This window comes from Miscanthus floridulus, chromosome 10, assembly GCF_019320115.1.
Source record: "Miscanthus floridulus cultivar M001 chromosome 10, ASM1932011v1, whole genome shotgun sequence".
NCBI lineage: Eukaryota > Viridiplantae > Streptophyta > Magnoliopsida > Poales > Poaceae > Miscanthus > Miscanthus floridulus.
The window spans coordinates 28106060-28125205 of record NC_089589.1 but is presented as its reverse complement, the minus strand read 5'-3'; the positions used below and the strand labels follow the sequence as shown (position 1 = coordinate 28125205).

The 19146-nt window shown below is 40.5% G+C and overlaps 2 protein-coding genes across 5 annotated transcripts; both read left to right on the top strand.

The window, feature by feature from the left end:
* Window positions 1-2967: 2967 nt before the first annotated feature.
* Window positions 2968-11014, top strand: LOC136486411 (disease resistance protein RGA5-like). Of its 4 annotated transcripts, XM_066483297.1 has the most exons (7): window positions 2969-3950; window positions 4568-6574; window positions 7251-7294; window positions 8102-8235; window positions 9387-9530; window positions 9697-9816; window positions 10724-11014. In XM_066483297.1, the coding sequence occupies exons 1-7, from the start codon at window positions 3181-3183 to the stop codon at window positions 10757-10759; spliced, it is 3255 nt and encodes a 1084-aa protein (XP_066339394.1). In that variant the 5' UTR covers window positions 2969-3180; the 3' UTR covers window positions 10760-11014. The 4 variants fall into 4 exon arrangements, 2 of the variants coding, with proteins under 2 accessions (XP_066339395.1, XP_066339394.1); XR_010766792.1 differs by lacking the exons at window positions 9697-9816; window positions 10724-11014 and having other exon boundaries at window positions 2968-3950; window positions 7251-7296; window positions 8090-8235; window positions 9387-9525; XR_010766793.1 differs by lacking the exons at window positions 9387-9530; window positions 9697-9816; window positions 10724-11014 and adding an exon at window positions 8531-8630 and having other exon boundaries at window positions 2968-3950; window positions 7251-7296; window positions 8090-8235.
* Window positions 11015-13804: 2790 nt separating this feature from the next.
* Window positions 13805-18844, top strand: LOC136486414 (CBS domain-containing protein CBSCBSPB3-like). The gene is made up of 14 exons (XM_066483300.1): window positions 13805-14101; window positions 14192-14351; window positions 14851-14983; window positions 15421-15591; window positions 15887-15965; window positions 16064-16177; window positions 16265-16331; window positions 16423-16528; window positions 16609-16667; window positions 16753-16862; window positions 16946-17073; window positions 17154-17236; window positions 17489-17578; window positions 18085-18844. Exons 1-14 carry the CDS (start codon window positions 13938-13940, stop codon window positions 18262-18264), a joined length of 1644 nt encoding a protein of 547 aa, XP_066339397.1. The 5' UTR covers window positions 13805-13937; the 3' UTR covers window positions 18265-18844.
* Window positions 18845-19146: the final 302 nt, after the last annotated feature.

Sequence of the window (19146 nt, the reverse complement as noted above, 5' to 3'; positions counted from 1 at the left end):
CAGTTTCTGATTCACTCCTATCCGGCTTCCATCAACTAGCACTACATCGTCCACGAAAAGCATACACCAAGGGATGTCCCCTTGTATATCCCTTGTGACCTCATCCATCACTAAGGCAAACAGATATGGGCTCAAAGCTGACCCTTGATGTAGTCCTATCCTAATTAGGAAGTCATCCGTGTCTCTATCACTTGTTCGAACACTAGTCACAACATTGTTGTACATGTCCTTAATGAGCCCGACGTACTTCATTGGGACTTTATGTTTGTCCAAAGCCCACCACATAATATTCCTTGGTATTTTATCGTAAGCCTTCTCCAAATCAATAAAAACCATGTGTAGGTCCTTCTTCTCCCTATACCGCTCCATAACTTGTCTTATTAAGAAAATGGCTTCCATGGTTGACCTTTCGGGCATGAAACCAAATTGGTTCATAGAGACCCGCGTCATTGCTCTCAAGCGATGCTCGATAACTCTCTCCCATAGCTTCATAGTATGGCTCATCAACTTAATTCCTCGGTAAATAGTACAACTTTGAATATCCCCTTTATTCTTGTAGATCGGTACCAATATACTTCTCCTCCACTCGTCAGGCATCTTGTTCAATCGAAAAATATGGTTGAATAGCTTGGTTAGCCATACTATAGCTATGTCCCCGAGGTATCTCTACACCTCGATTGGGATACCATCCGGTCCCATCGTCTTACCTCCTTTCATACTTTTCAACGCCTCTCTGACCTTAGATTCTTGGATTCTCCGCACAAAACACCTATTGGTGTCATCAAAAGAGTCATCCAACTGAAAGGTTGTGTCCGTATTCTCACCATTGAATAATTTGTCAAAATACTCTTGTCGTCGATGTCGGATCTCATCCTCCTTCACCAAGAGATGCTCCCTTTCATCCTTAATGCACTTAACTTGGTTGAAGTCCCTTGTCTTTCTCTCATGAACCCTAGCCATCCTATAAATGTCCTTCTCTCCTTCCTTTGTACTAAAATATTGGTAAAGATTCTTGTACGCTCTATCCTTTGCCACACTTATAGCTCGCTTTGTAGTCTTCTTTGTCACCTTGTACTTCTCTATGTTGTCCACACTCTTGTCATGGTACAAGCGTCTATAGCATTCTTTCTTCTCCTTAATAGCCCTTTGGACTTCCTCGTTCCACCACCAAGTATCTTTAGCCTCGCCTCCACTTCCTTTGGTTACTCCACACACCTCTGAGGCCACCTTCCGAATGTTGGTTGCCATCTTCTTTCTTTCAAGAGCCCTCTTTGACAACCCTTTTCCTGAATACATCTGACGTCTCCCCTTTCAGTTTCCACCACTTTGTTCTTTCAATCTTAGCTTGTTTATCCCTACGGGCACGCACCTCAAAACGAAAGTCTGCCATCAAAAGCTTATGTTGAGAAATAATAAACTCTCCTGGTATCACCTTGCAACCCAAGCATGCTCGTTTGTCCTTTCTTCTTGCGAGGACAAAGTCAATCTGGCTAGAGTGTTGTCCGCTACTGAAGGTCACTAGATGAGATTCTCTCTTTCTAAAGAAAGTGTTGGCTATCATTTGGTCAAAAGATACCGCGAAGTCCAGAATTTCCTCCCCCTCCTGATTCCTACTACCATATCCAAAGCCTCCATAAACTGCCTTAAAACCTGCGCTTGTAGTATATGCATGCCCATTAAGATCTCCTTCTATAAAAAGCTTCTCACTACTAGGTACAGCTCTAATCAGTCCATCTAAGTCTACCCAAAACTGTCTCTTAGCACTCCCGTCGAGGCCTACTTGGGGGGCATACACACTAATTACGTTCAAGACCATATCACCAACGACAAGCTTGACTAAGATAATCATATCTCCTTGCCTTTTCACTCCCACCACACCATTCTTGAGGCTCTTATCAATCAAAACTCCTACTCTATTTCTATTCACGACTACCCCTGTGTACCAAAGCTTGAAACCTGTATTATTCACCTCCTTCGTCTTTTGACCCTTTCATTTAGTCTCTTGAACGCATAATATATTTACACGCCTCCTAGTCGTAGTTCAACTAATTCTCTTAACTTACCTGTAAGCGACCCTACATTTCAACTACCTAAACGGATCCTAGTTGGTTCGACTAGCTTCCTTACCCTTCGCACCCATCGACTCAGATGTGAAGACCGGACCCTTGCTCATTTTTCACTACACCCGGGCGCCGATGTAGCGCACCACTAAGGAAGCGACGACCCGATCCTTACTCACTTGACACCATATCCAGATCGCGACACGGCGCGTCACTAAGGGGGTGCCGACCCGGCCCTTACCCATTTAACACCATACCCGGGTTCCGATATGGCGCATCGCTAAGAGGGTTACGCCATAACGGTTTTCTTTCGGGTTTCATCTCCATTAGAATGGCTAGATTTAACATTGGCTCGCCACGCCTATCACAATCCTCCTTCTTTATCAGGACTTGGGACCTGCTATATTGAGACAACGTAGGCGGAGTTTCCATACATATTGGAATAGATGAAAAAATATAAATCTTCAAACCACAAGTAATTTAGGAGACCACGTGTACGTTCGTCGCAATGCACATACATTTCTGCTAGTTTTAAATAAAGTACCATCGGAAAACCGGTAGCACAAGTGCCGTCAATCATCTTTACATGGCGTCAGTGTGATGTCTAAGAGCACCCGTAGTGTATCGAATCGGCCCTATTCCTAAAGTATGATATGACTCCATCTAGTAAATAAGCCACAATGTATCGTAACCACCCTGGATCTATAGAAGCAGCAATGGCAAGAGAGACAAAAGAGAGTGAGAGAGAGTGCATGATTTCTTTATTCCAAGGAGCTGGGTTCGATAGATGAGAGCATGTTCTCCATCGACTCGAACTCACAGTGTATAGAAGCCGGTACTATCGTTGCATTTATCCTATAGAACCGGCTACGATCCGCCCACTGCGGACGCTGTAAGGCCGAAGCATCGTTAGCAGTGGGGTCATCAATCCTCAGAGGCATTGTTGTTCACTCGTTCAAGCAAACAAACCCAAATTTTCTTTCATATTGCCATCACTCCTAAGTCGTACCTACCACCCATTTACCCTTTCAGCTCTCAGATCTGCACCTGTGGACAAGATGGTGTGGAACGAGTGAGTAGCTAGGCCTCCCCTCGATGCTTTGGTTTCTTCCAAGTAGACATGGAAGAGCAGGCGATGAGTTCATCCTTGGGAGCCATGGGATCCCTTCTTGGGAAGCTCCATGCTCAGATTGTCTCTCCGGAGATTCAGCTGCCAAAATCACTGAAGGAAGGAATCGAACACCTGACACAAGATCTAGAAGAAATAAACAGATTGCTGGTGAATCTGTCAACGGTGGAAGGTCCCAACTCCATGGTCAAGCGCTGGATGAACGAGGTGCGCGAGCTGTCCTACGACATGGAGGATTACATCGACATCACGATGAGCTCCGACATGGTGTCCAACCGCGGTATGAACAAAGAGATCCTCTCCGTGGTCACAAAATTTAGGACTCTTGTGAGGCAGGCCCGTGAGCGGCACGAGAGGTACGAGCTTCAGCGTTGGGCATCGAATCCTAGCTACATGGTGGATGCGCAAGACCAGCTTCCATCGTCTTTCAACGGGAAGGCTACAGGCCTCGTCGGCATCAGTGAAGCAAGGGGCGAACTCATCAAGTGGCTCAGTAACGCCGACGAGGCCCAAGGGCGGCTGAAAGTAGTATCCATTCTTGGACCTGCTGGAGTTGGTAAGAGTACGCTTGCTCAAGTAGTGTATCGTGAAATTGGAAGGCAGTTCGAGCGTCGAGCCTTTGTGCGGGCGTCAAGAGTTCCTGATACACGGAGGCTTCTCCGGAGCATGATCTCTCAAGTCCGGCGCCAGCAACGGCTCCCTTGTGGTCTCGCCGTGCAAGAGCTCGTAGACAACCTTAGAACACATCTTCAACAGAAGAGGTACTGTATTTCTGTACTTATGTATGTTATAAGCTCGTTCTTCCACTTATCTCGAATGCATGTCATACTATTTGGACATATATATTACTACAAAGCAATTGGCTCTGCGTTGCCAAACATATTAATCCACATTCACTAGATTTATGTACATATAATCCCAAGGTGCAGATTCAGTATTTCAGTCTATTCCAGGAGTAGTGGCAATGGTTACTTCTGACAGCAGAGAATATGAAGGAATACTGAAAATAAAGAACATAGATCAGACTGATCACGCGAAACCTATGGTTTCTTTCTTTTCACAAATTTTGTATTTGAAAAGGGAATCTTAAAGCGTGTTAAAATACCCAGTTTGTTTGGGCTCGAGAACTTAGTTGTTTGAGTTCAAACCAGCATTCAGAGCTTACAAACTCCTATGCATCCAAGATTGTTAGAGCTAAAGGTAGTGAATATATCTTATTACTAGAACGCAAGGAGCCAATAGAAAACATTATCCTTAATTCCTTATGGAGTAAATTTCAGACTTTTGTTGACCATGCATCATTGTTGTATTTCTGTACTTGCGTATGCTGGTCCTTCTCGACATAATTGTTATATTTGGTTTACTCGGCCCTCGGCAGGTATTTCATTATAATTGATGGTTTATGGGAAACAATTTCTTGGGATATTATTAGAAGGGCTTTTCCGGAGGGTACTCAAGGTAGTAGAATATTAATAACGACGGATATTGAAGAAGTTGCTCTGGAGTGCTGTGATTATCTAACTAATGCAAGTGTTAATTGGGCACCTGAGTTGGATTCGGACTCTCATTTCCTTGCTCAAGTAGGCATTTTAAAGATGGAGCCACTGAGCACAGATGACTCCATGGAATTGTTCTTTAACAAAGTAGGCTGCAAGACTGAATTATCTGAACACCTGAAGAAATATGCAGAAGAGATCATAACAAAATGCAGTGGTTTGCCACAAGCAATCATTATCATAGCTAGTGTTTTGGCAAGTCAACCAAAAAACTCAGAGCGGTGGTCCCATATTAAGGAATTCTTATCTTCCAGAAATAATATATCTTCGGAAGACTTGTTAAGAGAAATAATAGGACTCATCTATTATACTCTTTCGGAACAAGTGAAGACATGTCTACTATATCTTAGTTTGTATCATGAAGGGTACACATTCATGAAGGTTGATTTGATGAAGCAATGGACCGCCGAAGGTTTTATCACTCCAGTGGCAGGTAAAGATATTAACGAAGTTGCAGAGTGCTATTTTGATGAGCTTGTTGGCAGGGGACTTGTACAGCCTAATCTCAATTTCTCAGATGAGGTGATGTTCTATACAGTGCACTCCACTATCTTTGAAGTTATTAAGCACAAGTCCATAGAAGAGAATTTCACCACTGTAATAGACTACTCCGGAACTATTCCAAAGCTTTTTGCAAAGGTTCGCCGACTGTCTCTCAGCTTCAGCAATGCTAAATATGCAGCCAAACCTGATGGCTTCACACTATCACCAGTTCGATCACTCACATTTTATGGACTTGTTGAGTGTCTGCCTTCCATTATGGAGTTTAAGCTCCTTCGAGTTTTAATCCTTCAATTTTGGGGCGATCGAAAAGAGTTCGACCTGAGTGGAATTTTTGTATTATGTCAGCTGAGATATGTGCGGATTACAACTGATATTGTCATAAAGCTACCGGTCCGTATGCAAGGACTAAAAAATTTGGAAACACTGGAAATATATGCAAGTTTATTGACAGTTCCATCAGATATTGTCCATCTCCCGAAACTGCTGCATCTCCACCTTCAAGGTGATATAAAGCTGCCCGATTATGTTGGCCAACTGAAATCCCTACGAACATTGCAGAGTTTTGACTTGAGCAGCAACTCTGAAGACAATGTAAAGAGCCTTAGTGAGATGGCGAACCTGCGTGATCTTCATATAACCTGTTCTACAACATCGTCTGATCGTCTGAACAGAAACTTGGTAACTCTGGCTTCTTCGATTGGGAAACATGAAAGCCTAAAATCTCTTACTCTTGCTCCAGGTGTTTCATGCCCGAGCATTTTCACGGACTGCTCCAGTATAGTATCTTCTCCACCTGTTTTTCTTGAGAAATTCGAGTTGTTGCCACCCATTTGCATATTTTCAAGACTTCCTGAATGGTTTGGACAGCTCCAAAAGCTATGTGTTCTGAAAATTGCTGTTAGGGAACTGAGGAGGGATGATCTTAACAGAATTGCTGGATTACAGGAACTCACTGTTCTCTCGTTGGACGTCAGGCAACCAACTGCAGAAAGCATTATCTTCAACAGCGTGTCGTTCCCATTTCTGAAATATCTCAAATTAAGATGTTCCGTCCTACGCCTTGCATTTCAGGCAGAAGCAATTCCAAACCTCCGGAGGCTCAAGCTAGAATTCAATGCCCACAGTCGAGAGCAGTACAGTGATATGCTTGCCGGCATTGATCACTTGTTAAGCCTCCAAGAGATTAATGTACGAATTGGGGTAGCTCCTGGTGCACAGGACTTTGACAAGATGGCAGCAGAATCTGTATTCAAGGACATCATTAGCAAGCATTTGAGGCATCTGAGATTCAACGTACAAAGGGCTGATTTCATTGAGGAAGATCAGTAAGTGCCTATATTTAATTCAAAAACTCTTTTAAAGTCTTAAAAATTATTTGCCATTTACCTTTTTTTGCAATCTTCTTTTAGTTACTTACTCGGTCCTAAAAAGAATGCAATTCTCACTTTCCAAGGAGTCAAATAATTTTATGTTTGACCAAATTTATTCAAAACACTTACTGATATTTCTGATTCTGAATAAATATTATTATATTGATTATAGAATAGTAAACCAAATTGGAGACATAAATGATGATACTTTTTCATATAAACATGGTCAAACCTAGAAAAAATTGACTTATCCAAAATCTAGACATTATGACAGATATTTAACCAGAAAGAGTAGTAGTTGCATTATGACAGATATTTAACCAAAAAGTGTCTATAGAACATATGCTTGTCCTAAATAAATTTATCAAAGATAGTACAAGGGTGAGGCGATCCAATAACTAACCAAAAAAAATAAACCAAACCATAAAATTTGTGCACAATTTTGATTTATAATATATATATATATATATTTAAGTTTATTATTATTATTGATTAGTAGATTTGGACTTCTAGTGCCAACTACTTCGATTATATTTTGTATATTTGACATTGAGGTAGACACCATGGGATGCTTTTAATTGTTGTTCTTTTTATTTTACTTATTTTAATTGAACTGACTTTATTTTCTTAGGATTCCCCAAGCTCCTGGTTTAGCTACAACTTCATCTCATTCAGGTACATATACTTCACTCCAAAAAAAACTTGTCTTGTTTTGTTTAAAAATACATTTTACAGGCAAGGTTAATTTTAGAGATTAATCAGATACATAACAAAACTAAATGGAGCACATAGTTGTTCCAGAAGAGTCCTTAAAATATAGTTTCAGTTTTTATATTCGTCTGATAATGTATTTCTTTAAAGTACACAATTTCGTATCTATTTTAAATATGTATTTTCTTTAAAATTATGGCCCCAACATTTGAAAATATGTGTTTATTAATATTTAATATACAATAGATTTATCACTAATTAATATACATGGTTAAAAGTACAATGTCCCCAAAATAACTGGTGTAGATTCAGAGTTCTTTTTTTGGTGATTTTTGTTTTCCCCTTAATCAAACATGGGGATATGTTGTTGTTGTGGATTGATCAGTAACTGTTGTTTATATTTATTATAATCAATTTCATGTTGTCCTAATGTCCTTTATATTGTTCTTTACTACTACAAACATTGCTAATTAGTTCAATTTGTTGAAGCAATTAGGATGTTGTCTCTCGTTCACAACTGAAAGAGTACAATAGGATTTCGCACACAAAAATATTTGATTTTACATCTTTAGACAATTATTTAATCAATGACAAACACAAATTTAACCAAATTGCACTTTCTTCCTACATATAGAAAGTTATCCAAACTCTGTTATTATTTGTAATGAATATAAGATCCAGTGCGCCTATGTGTTGAAATATTTTGGTTTCACAAAATTTAATAATTCTAAGTGAAAACAACTAAATTTCCTTTTATGTTACTTTTTTCAGATGGCCTACTTTATATGCCTACTACGGTGGATGTCACCAGACAATCGAGTGAGATAGAAGTGGTTCCGGTCCCACAAGTGTCCCCACTCAATGATGACAATGTGACAAGTGATCGAGACATACAAACAAACCTGGTAAATTTGACAATATATGTTGGAACATCTTGTTTCTTTGTCATAGCCCAGTTAATGATGACAGCATCGACTGGATCCATCTCGTGGATCGAGTGAGCATCGACTGTGATAAAAAATAAACGTACATATAAGTTCTTAAAATTCTTGATGTTGATGATCCTAGACTCTTGTGTTTCCATTGGCCTTGGCCACACACACGTTCTTCAATTCTGACCTTAAAAGAACTTTCAACTTAGAATATACTATAGCACATCATCATATCAGCAATTATATTCCAACACGATTTACGGTGCAGAATCAGGCAGGGTACGGTCAGCAGACCTTGCAGCAGCAGTTTACTGTTGCCTGCAGCTCCTGCCAATCCACATTCCACACCACATGTACTGCTCTGTACAGACATAGGCACGATGAACATGCTGAGAACAGGAAGCAGATTGGCTGATGCAGGTAGACTGATTTGTTTTGGTTTCCACCGTCTGAAAACAACCGTATACTATATGCACTGTTAGGCACACCATAGCTGTTGGGAAATGTATTATGATTAGGCTGATGATGTTTCGTCAACTAGCTCCGGACTGTGATAGCCGCCGAACGTGTGCCCTTAAAATGCTTGGTGTCATAGTGTGCCCTTAAAATGCTTGGTGTCATAGGCTCATAGCCCAGTCAATGATGTTGATTTATCACTAAGAACTTATATGTATGTTTATTTTTTTGTCTTTTGATGATGTTTCGTCAGCTAGCACCAGACTGTGGTAGCATCAACTGTGATCGTGTGCCCTCCATACTGATGTGGGAGATAGTTAATAAAGCCTAAAGGGGTGCCATATTTGTGAAATGTGGGGTGTGATAGAGTCTGTTTACCTATGTGTTTGGGATTTTCCCAATCTCAATGATGGCTGCATGTTAGTAGTATGTTTCCATTTGATTGTGTTAACCTTAACCATGACGTGCTGGAAAACTAGTAATGGTTTGTTCTCCACTCCACTCCTATATTTAGTATTGTCAGTGGCTCCCTGCAGCCTTGATGGATCAATAGATTCTCTTAGTATGGAACTATGGCAGTGTAGACGACTTCACCTAATATGGTACTAGGTATTAGATCAATTTGCCAACCAGTGTCTGATGTGGATCTATTTATTCTATTGTACCAGCATCAAGGAGTTCCTAAATTTGGAGATGCTCGTAAGGATAAATCTCCTTCATGGGAACGCAGGGATTCATCTGAAGAAAACCATGGAACTGCAACCACACCTGGACGGTCCAAAATGAGATCAAGTTGCCGCAGAGATGAAATGGTATAATCTTAATCTCTTTTAAGTAAAACATAATTCGTAATGTGCTTATTATATATTGATACTTTGAGTGTGAAGGCAACTGAAGCAATTAAGTTAAAACTGCATTTGAAATTGTCTTATCTGTATGATTTCTGAAGAGATGTACTGTTATTTCTTTCACATACAGAGAGGATCAGTCTTGCCCACAGGTGAAGGTTTCACCGGCATATTTACCAAAGTGAGGAAGGAGAAACGGTCGGACGATGGTTCTTTCGAGTTTGCACGAATCCGCAAACACGAATCCTCAGTGAGTCCACTTCTGACTTAAAAACTATTTCTTGATATAATATTGAGGTTAAAGCATTTATTTGCATGTGCTTCTTATAGTTTTGACTTTTCTTGCAGTTTGATGTCCTTCCAAAAAACTGAAAATTGGTGCCGATTGATTTCAGAGCACTGACCCTCATTAGCACCAAGTAGCAAAATCACTTAGGCCTGTTTAGTTCCTATCGCATCGCATGTTTGGACACATGCATGGAGTATTAAATATAGATTAAAAAAATAACTAATTGCACAGATTGCGACTAATTTGCGAGACGAATTTTTTAAGCCTAATTAGTTCATGATTTGACAACGTGGTGCTACAGTAAACATGTGCTAATGACGGGTTAATTAAATTAGGCTTACTAAATTCGTCTCGCGGATTACTGACGGATTCTGTAATTTGTTTTTTTATTAGTATCTCAACACCTCATACGACACCCCCATATGACACCCGATGTGACATCCCTAAACTTTACTCCCTGGATTTAAACACCACCTTAATTCAACTGCTTAAACACACCATTACTGGTTTTAGCGTTCATTGCCTCATGATTACTTCAGCAATAATTGAAATTTGAGTAATACACTCCAGCAAAACATGGCGCGTGCTACAGGTTCTAAGCAGAAACAGAGTAATGTTAAACTATTACTGATAGCATTGTTACCTTTTGTTAGCAATAAAGTTCAGTGCTATAGTAGCTATACTAGTATTGACTATCCACTGTTTTTTGTTGTTTAGTTCCAAGTAAAAACCCACTACATTGTATTTCACAACTGCTTTTAGAAGTAACTTTCTAGAATTTGACTATGTTGAATGAAACACTGTCATATGTTGAAAGAAACATTATATAGGACCTTGTTGAATTCACTGTTCTGCTGCTTCCTTGCAGGGTTGCTCATGCTTCAGTTGTTTCAGAAACCGATAGGTGTCGTTGAAGATTGGACGAACCACTGCTGATTGTATCATTGTCACATGAGTTGTGCCCGCGTTGTGTTGTCCCTGTTTTAATATTATTGTGTGGTAGCAAGACGCGCCAGAACATATATAAGAACTTGGTTCAGAAGTTTGAGCTGTTTTTGTAGTATGCGATTTGTTTCTCTATAGATTCCTGCAAACCTGCTAGGTTGGTAGTAGTTTCTTCCCCAAAAAAAGAAAGAAAAAGAAAGAAAGATAGAAAGAAGAAGAAGACACTACCAAAAAGGATTTTAGAAGACAGACCTCTAGATTAACAGAGATGGGCATAAGTAGATGCCACATCTGTTAATTGGAAGGCCGTCTAGAGAAAAGGCTCACCTGTATTAATCATTAACAGAGACGGAAGTCTTTAAGGCGTCCGTATCTATCTATTAATACTCTATTCTTCACACCAAATTATGTTGATGTGGTTCACACAAGAGCTCTATTCTTGGCAGTTGGCTGCCAAAGTTTATTTTTTTTTTAATGTTTTTGGTATTTTCGTCGGCGGTTTTTACTCGCCAAGGTAATTCCCTAGTGTTTGTCCCCTAGACGGTACAACTACAGAACATTGAGCATCTCCAAAAGACTAGCAAAAAAAAAAGACTAGCTAAATTTACTAATTTAGCTACACTCTAAAATAGATTTGACAAAAAAAATACTAGACTACTTTAACAGACTGTAAAACCAAGAGGCTAGATGGCTATTGAGGTAGGTTATCTAAAAGTAAAGAGCAAATGATGTGGGATGGAGAGCTACTAAATTTAGAGTCATTTACAGAGTCTGTTGATGTTCTTCCTTTAATAATAACTAAATTTATCTTTAGAAAATTATTTGGTTAATCTCTTGGAGATGCTCTGTGAGAGGTAGCATTCAACTTTTTTACCATGCCTGGGATGGTGATCCAGCCTTTTCATCCACACACAGGGGGACGGGGGAGTGTATTCCAAGGCCTTTTTGTTCGTGTTGGGGCCAAGTGAGGAGGCCCAATGTGGGAGTTGTCCACAGTCGATGCTACAGGCGGGCTGCACTCGTCGGCGGGCCTTTTTTAGCCCGTCATCATCAGTTGCATCCCACTACAGAAGGTGGCGACGACACGATGGCACGCGCACGTGAATGTCGAGGACCGTGGCCGAGATTGCAGATTCGAATCCGGAACGGCCAGCGCACGAGCGACCAAGGTCCCACACGCACGGAGAACTTGGCCCACCTGCCAGCGGCGTCACCTCCACATCGACACGGCCGCGGGCCGCAGTCGTAGTCAGCGTTGAAAGAACGAGGAGAACGCGCTGTAGGACATTTCGTCTAACCCCATCTGTTATGACGTTAATCCAAACGAGTCCTTTTGTGAATTGTGATCACCAACAACCATTTTTTGTTGTTTTCTAGGGCAAGTTCCGTAACGGAGAAAAACATCCTATCCTTGGAAAAGCTCGGCCTTTTTATTTTGAAAAAAAAAACGTACCCTAAGTTAGTAGTAATAGTATTCATCAATCCTCATTCTCAAGCAAGCATAAATGCATCGAAATGAATTGGTTCTAGACTTGGGTAACTAGGTCTCGCATTTCCATAATGGTTTGCATCAAGAGTAATAGAAGAACAAAAGAAAAGGAAACGCAACTCCAATAATCTTTTTATATCCTTCCTTATTGATATAAATAGGTATTTTGAAAAAAAAAATGGTCCCAAAGACCTTCTTTTGTTAATTATTAGTTCTGCAAACACTGTTATCCGATATTTCAGATTTCTCTATAGCCAAAGATGTTTTTTATGGAAACGGGAGGGGTTGCCCCGTTCTGGCTTTTATTAACAAAGATAGCCAAAGATGTTGTGTGGAATTGGGAGTGCACACTAAAAAGTTGTTGGATAGCAAAAAAAAAAAAGAAAGAAAGAAAGCGAGTTTTGTTCAAATGACTTTTGAAGTGATGATTTAAAGAGTAAGCTTAAGAAAGACTCTTAGACATACTCTAAGCATTGGGTGTTTCACAGCATTTTTCTAGTAAATTGGTATGGGCCTAGCCAGCGGCCAGGAAATATTTCAGGGGAGCTGAACAACACTGCTACTCGATCTTAAGTCTCAGCCCCCCTACACTATAGAACTTTGCCTAAAAATTCATAAGAGCTCCACAGGAGATTCCACTGCTCCGATATGGGTAGGGGGGGCTTGAGCCCCCTGCCCCACCGTTGGATCCGCCCCTGGGCCTAGCCCCTATAGATCTCACATAGCATAGCTTGCTTTAGGCTTGTTTTGGTCTTGCACGATTTGGGTTTGGACGTTCGGTACTGAGGAAACAAACTCTTATATTGCCATAAACACATGATAAAAAAAAGCACATATCATTGTCTATAGTATGAATGCTAGAAAAATTTAGTGTAGATTTAAGCTTTTTCTCCTATCGAAAGGATGACTTCCCCCTCTTTTGTTCTAAATTGTAGGTTATTTTAGTCAAACTTCTCTAATTTTGATTATTTTTATAAAAATGAGTAAACATCTTCAAATTTAAATTAGTTTCTTTAAATTCTCTATGGAGATGTAATCATTTTTTTTCAAAAGATAGTCAGTTAGAAAAGTTTGACTTAGGACAAAACTAGAGAGACATACTCCCTCTATCCTAAAATAGAAGACGTTTTCGTTTCTCGAGAAGTCAACTTTTTTTAACTTTGACCAATTATATATAAAAGAATATTAATACTCATAATATATAATTAGTATCATTAGATAGATTGTTGAATATATTTTTGTAATAAACAAGATATAATGTTGCACATATTTTCTATGTATTTAGTCAAAGTAGATAAAGTTTGACCTGCACGTACCCCGTAACGTGTTGTTTTCTAGGACGAAGGGAGTATAATCTAAAACAAACGAATGAGTTTAGTTCTTTCTCAAATTCCAGAATTTTGAATAGACTGGAGTATAATCTATGTTCAAGTTCACCACGGTTGCAAAGTTCAAGTTCACCACGGTTGCAAAGTCTGGAAGGAAATCATTTGCAGTTTTGCAGTATAGCAGGGACCGAAGCGTAACAGGGGGCCCACAGGCAAGGAAGCCCAAAAGAGCCAGCGATCGTTCCCCTCCAACAATCCCGGCCGCCGCCGTCCCTTCCCTACCCCGTCGAGAATCCGCCGCCACCTACGCGGCCGCGGTCATGAGCTCCACCGCCGCTGTGCCCCTTAATCGCCGCACTCGCAGCCGGCCGCCGTCGGTCGCGTCCTCCCGCAGCAGGTCCGATGATCCCACGGCCGCCGCCGTCGCCACCGCCAACGGCAACGGCAAAGTCTCCACCAAGCCCGCCTCCCCCGACCACGCCTCGTAAGCCCGCCATAAGCTTTCTCCTCTTTCGGATTCTCCTCCCTCCGCCTCAGCTGTCACTAAGGGTGCTGGGTTGGTTGGTTTCGTCAGAGGGGAGAGGACGGTCAAGAAGCTGCGGCTGTCCAAGGCGCTGACGATCCCGGAGGGGACCACGGTCTCGGAGGCGTGCCGAAGGATGGCGGCGAGGCGGGTCGATGCCGTGCTGCTCACCGACGCCGGTGGCCTGCTCTCCGGCATCGTCACCGACAAGGTATCGTGTTCCTTCAGTTACATCAGTTTCGAATCTAATGGTGCCAGATGTCTTATGATTGACTGTTAAGTGGGTTGGAGCTTAAAAGGTATCATCTTTATATGTAAAAATGTCATAGTATGGTAGTGGCTGCTTTGGACTGTACTCCGCTCGCTCCAATAAAGCTTGCTTGTGTCTCAATCAAGTGCCTGAACAGAATGCATTTCTTTAGTGTTGGACGCTTTGCAACATTGCAACTTTAGCTAATGCTATATTCTTTGTTTAAATTACTATATGCTTGAAATTTGCAGCTGATGCCACTATGCATGTCCTTATTTGTTCTGGACCTGAAACTGTGTATACATGGATATCACTGCTTGAATCATTGAATGTAATGCAGTTGGCTTGTTATGTGTTCATCTGTATTTGGTTTGAACAAATCTGACACTGACTCAGCAGTATCTAACTGTTAGTCAGTATAACCTCATGCTTCATTCTTTTCCTTTGAACTGAGATATAGGACATAGCTACAAGGGTCATTGCTGAGGGGCTGCGAGTTGAGCAAACAATCATCTCCAAGATTATGACAAGGAACCCTTTATATGTCACGGGGGACACACCTGCTATTGAGGCACTGCAGAAAATGGTCCAAGGTATATGTGGACTACTGTTAATATAACTTCACATTCAAGAAAAGAAATAATGGAAAATATAGATGCCTTATTTAATTTTGTTTTTACAGGTAAAGGAACATATTATTTTATTAATAGTAGAAAGTTATTATTTTGTTCCTGCTTACTGCAATGACTTGGGACTTACTTTAACAGATCACGCTATATCTTAGCAACTGTATTAGTCTAGTGGGGCGAAGTAATGACAACTTCCATTGCTCCTGTGTTTTATAAGGAAAAGGAGGACCAGCATTTTTCAATGTGGTCCAGCATCCAAATTTCTTGAACGTCCTAATGGCATCATAAGATTTAGTGCTGCATAGGCTAACCCTCATTATTTCCATGTTCCTTGAATAAACTTACTTTGAGATATGTTATTCCTCTCTCTGAAGTTAATATGGCATTTTTCTTATTTGTAGGGAAATTTAGACACCTTCCAGTTGTGGAAAATGGTGAGGTTATTGCGATGCTGGACATTGCAAAATGCCTCTATGATGCAATATCTAGACTGGAAAAGGCAGCAGAGCAAGGAAGTGCACTAGCAGCTGCTGTAGAAGGGGTTGAGCACCAGTTGGGTGGCAACTTCTCAGGTATCCATATTGTTGTGTCAGCTCTTGCTTCATCCCTGCTTTTTCTTTTTTATCACCAGATGTTCACCAATGCACAAGAATTCACTGAACATTGGAGCATGCATATTTTAGTCATATACACCAATTTTCATCAGTAAGTTAGGTTTTAACTTTGCAATCACTTGAAGCCAAGTCTTTTGTTGTGAACTTGAATGTTGTAATGTATATGTGTCTTTCCAGTTGGATGTACATGTACTAAACTAGTTATTGCTTTATGCACTTGCCTAGAGAATCAATTAACTGTTTTTGGATGCAGGTCCACACAATCTCATAGAGACTCTGAGAGAACGGATGTTTAAACCTTCTTTGTCAACCATTATCACAGAGAACACAAAGTATGTTGTCACTTTTCCTTTATTCATTGCTATTCTTCTGTAAATTTTTAGCAAAAGTTGATCTAGATAAGAATGCTTATGTCTGTATTTACTTGCAGAGTAGCAACCGTTTCCCTTTCGGATCCTGTTTGCGTAGCAACACGGAAAATGCGTGAGTTACGAGTTAATTCAGTCATTGTTACTGCTGGAAATTCGCTTCATGGGATCTTTACGTAAGAATTCCAACCTTGTACCCTTTAATTTTCCCATTTTTTAGATATTTTGGAACTTAATAATGAATATATGGTCGTGAATTTCAGCTCAAAGGATGTGCTGATGCGTGTTGTGGCCCAAAATCTTTCTCCTGAGTTAACTCTAGTAGAAAAGGTTTCTTCTTGAGATTTATGATTCTCTATTCCAAAAGTTGTTGAATTTTGTATTCATCCTAGACACAGTTTCTGCTACTATTTTGATCCAGGTAATGACTGCACACCCCGACTGTGCTACATTGGATACAACAATCCTTGATGCACTACATATCATGCATGATGGCAGATTCTTGCATATTCCTGTTCTTGATGGAGGTAAACTTTGATTCTTCCAGCCTATGGTTGCCTCCTTTGATACTTCTATTGTGTATCTGATTTTCCTTTTCCATGAACAGATGGGCGGGTTGCTGCTTGTTTGGACGTTCTGCAAATTACCCATGCTGCCATTTCAATGGTCTCCCTCTCCATGGCCCATGCCCTCCATCTCTTAATCCATCCTAGTAATCTTAGTCCATCTGAAATGTTTTTTCCCCCTGAAGGTTGAAGGAGGTCCTTGTGCTGCAAATGATGTGGCAAACACGATAATGCAGAAATTCTGGGACTCTGCACTTGCTCTAGAGCCTCAAGATGAGGATTTTGATAGTCACAGGTTTAGTTAATGTTTCTTTTGTGTTCTTTTTATTTGTCTTCCCTCTCAAACGCAATGCTTGCCTGAATTATTGCATTGTACAGTGAATTATCTTTAGTGATGCCATCAGATGCCAGGGATGGCAGGAGTAGTATTTATCCTCCTGCTGTTGATAATTCATTTGTCTTTAAGCTTCAGGACAAGAAGGGACGTATGCATAGATTTACTTGTGGTAGGTACTGAATATGATGTTAGTCAGAGAGTTGACTGTGGCTGAATGCTTCAGCTAACAGCTTATTTGTTCGATTTCAGACTCTGAGAGTTTAGATGAGCTGATGTCTTCTGTAATCCAAAGGTTAGGCATGGGTGATGAGAAGAGTGTGATTCAACTGCTGGTAAGCTTGAATAATTTGACATCCCATTGTTTCCAACTTTTAGAAGTTATATTTCATGGTAAGAATTGGATGTTCTGTTATCACCTTCAAATAGAAGATATTGTTTTAATGTTAATGGAACAATCATGTATCTCATTCAGTATCCTGTTGTTGCCAAGCACTGTTGAATTTATCTGTGAGCTTAGCTTATTTAGAATACCCTGCATACTGAACAATTGTACCACCTAAAATTCCATGTGTTGCTCTATGCAGTATGAAGATGATGAAGGCGACAAGGTGCTGTTGACAACTAATTCGGATCTTACTAGTGCTGTGTTGTATGCGAAATCATCTGGATTGAAGGTCTTTCACTTCTCTGATGTGGACCCCCTTTTGTTTGCTTAAAAAACTACCATTTGAGTATTTATCATACTGTGGGGCTGTTTAGTTCGTAACCATAGTTTGCGCAACTAACCTTAGGAAAGTGTGACTAAGAAATTTGGAGCAACACTTTACCATGACTAAGGGAATCTTGCCACACTTTTTTTACTCTACGATGACATGTGGAGCCCAAGGAATCTTGCCTAACTTTTAGTTGCCAACCAAACACTTGCCAACTTATGTGTAGATCATTCAGTTGTATCCATTTTCTATACAGAATAATGCTGATGCCCTGTATGTGTAGACATTAAATGTTATTTACACCAATACTTTGGGCTAAATTGGCCTAGGCTAATGGACACATGGAACAGGCCTATCAGGTTGTACGAGTCAGTCTGGAAAGTCTCAGTCCAGGTTGCTCAGTAACAGTCTAGTTGGCATTGTTTACCTCCATTTCCTAACTGCTGTAATTAAATTTGCAATTTCAGGCCTTGAGGTTGCATATTGACGACTCAGATTCCAGCAATGAAGTAACACAGCCATTGCCAGAGCTGGTATCATCATCCCACGGAAGTCAGTCGATGCATGTTCATTATGGATTGATGGCTTGTGTGATTGCTCTGACAGGGGTAGCTGTGATGGTTTACTTGAGACACTCGAAAGGTTGAACTTCTGGAGAACAAAGACTTTTGCAAAGCTATATATATACAACTAATACGCATAGAAGGATCACACACTTTGGCTCATGAGAAGGGTAATAGTGAAGTAATCATGGGCTGATGACGATATACACTCGATTACATTGTTGGTCCAAGAGAAATGCGCTGACTCTGAATGTCATGTTCCCCAGTTAACTGAAGTCAGTTCTTATGGTGGGAGGGAAGCCTATGATATGGTATTTCCCGTTCATTTTTGACAAGTACCCGCAGTTACATGATGCGGTGAAATATGTAACCCTCATGGTTGGTAACCATGAATTCAGTGATGTCTCAAGTAATCCTGTAACCATGTATATGCATCTCTGAGCAAGAAAACCAAGAATGAATCTCGCCTATGTGGTGATCAGATCCCGAGTTGAGATTCTTTGGTCTTCAACTTTTCACAAGAATTTGCAGTTCACACTAATTTGGTGAAATATGAGGTTGTTACTACTATTTATTGATCATCACATATTAAGTGGCGGTGCTGCAAGTAAAATATCGTCTGGAATGTTGTATTACGAATTTACGATGTGTGCATCTGTGACTATGAAACCTAGAGTTAATCTCCCCTAGGTTGCCCTGCTGTTTTATTCAGTGTGTCTGGTCAGCCAAGTTCGATCTTTAATTTGCCCTGCTGTTTATTCCGTGTCAGCTTATTGCAGAACGATTGAACTGAAGCCTCAGAAATTCTGTAGTGATCTTTTCAGACAGCCAGTTCATATTAAGGTGGATAGATTCATGAAACTTTAAACTCCATGGGTAGAAGCTTTATCACACAACGGTTTCAACTCTAACGTGCCAACTGTCAGAACACAACTGGTATTGCTATGGCAATACTACAAGTCCCTT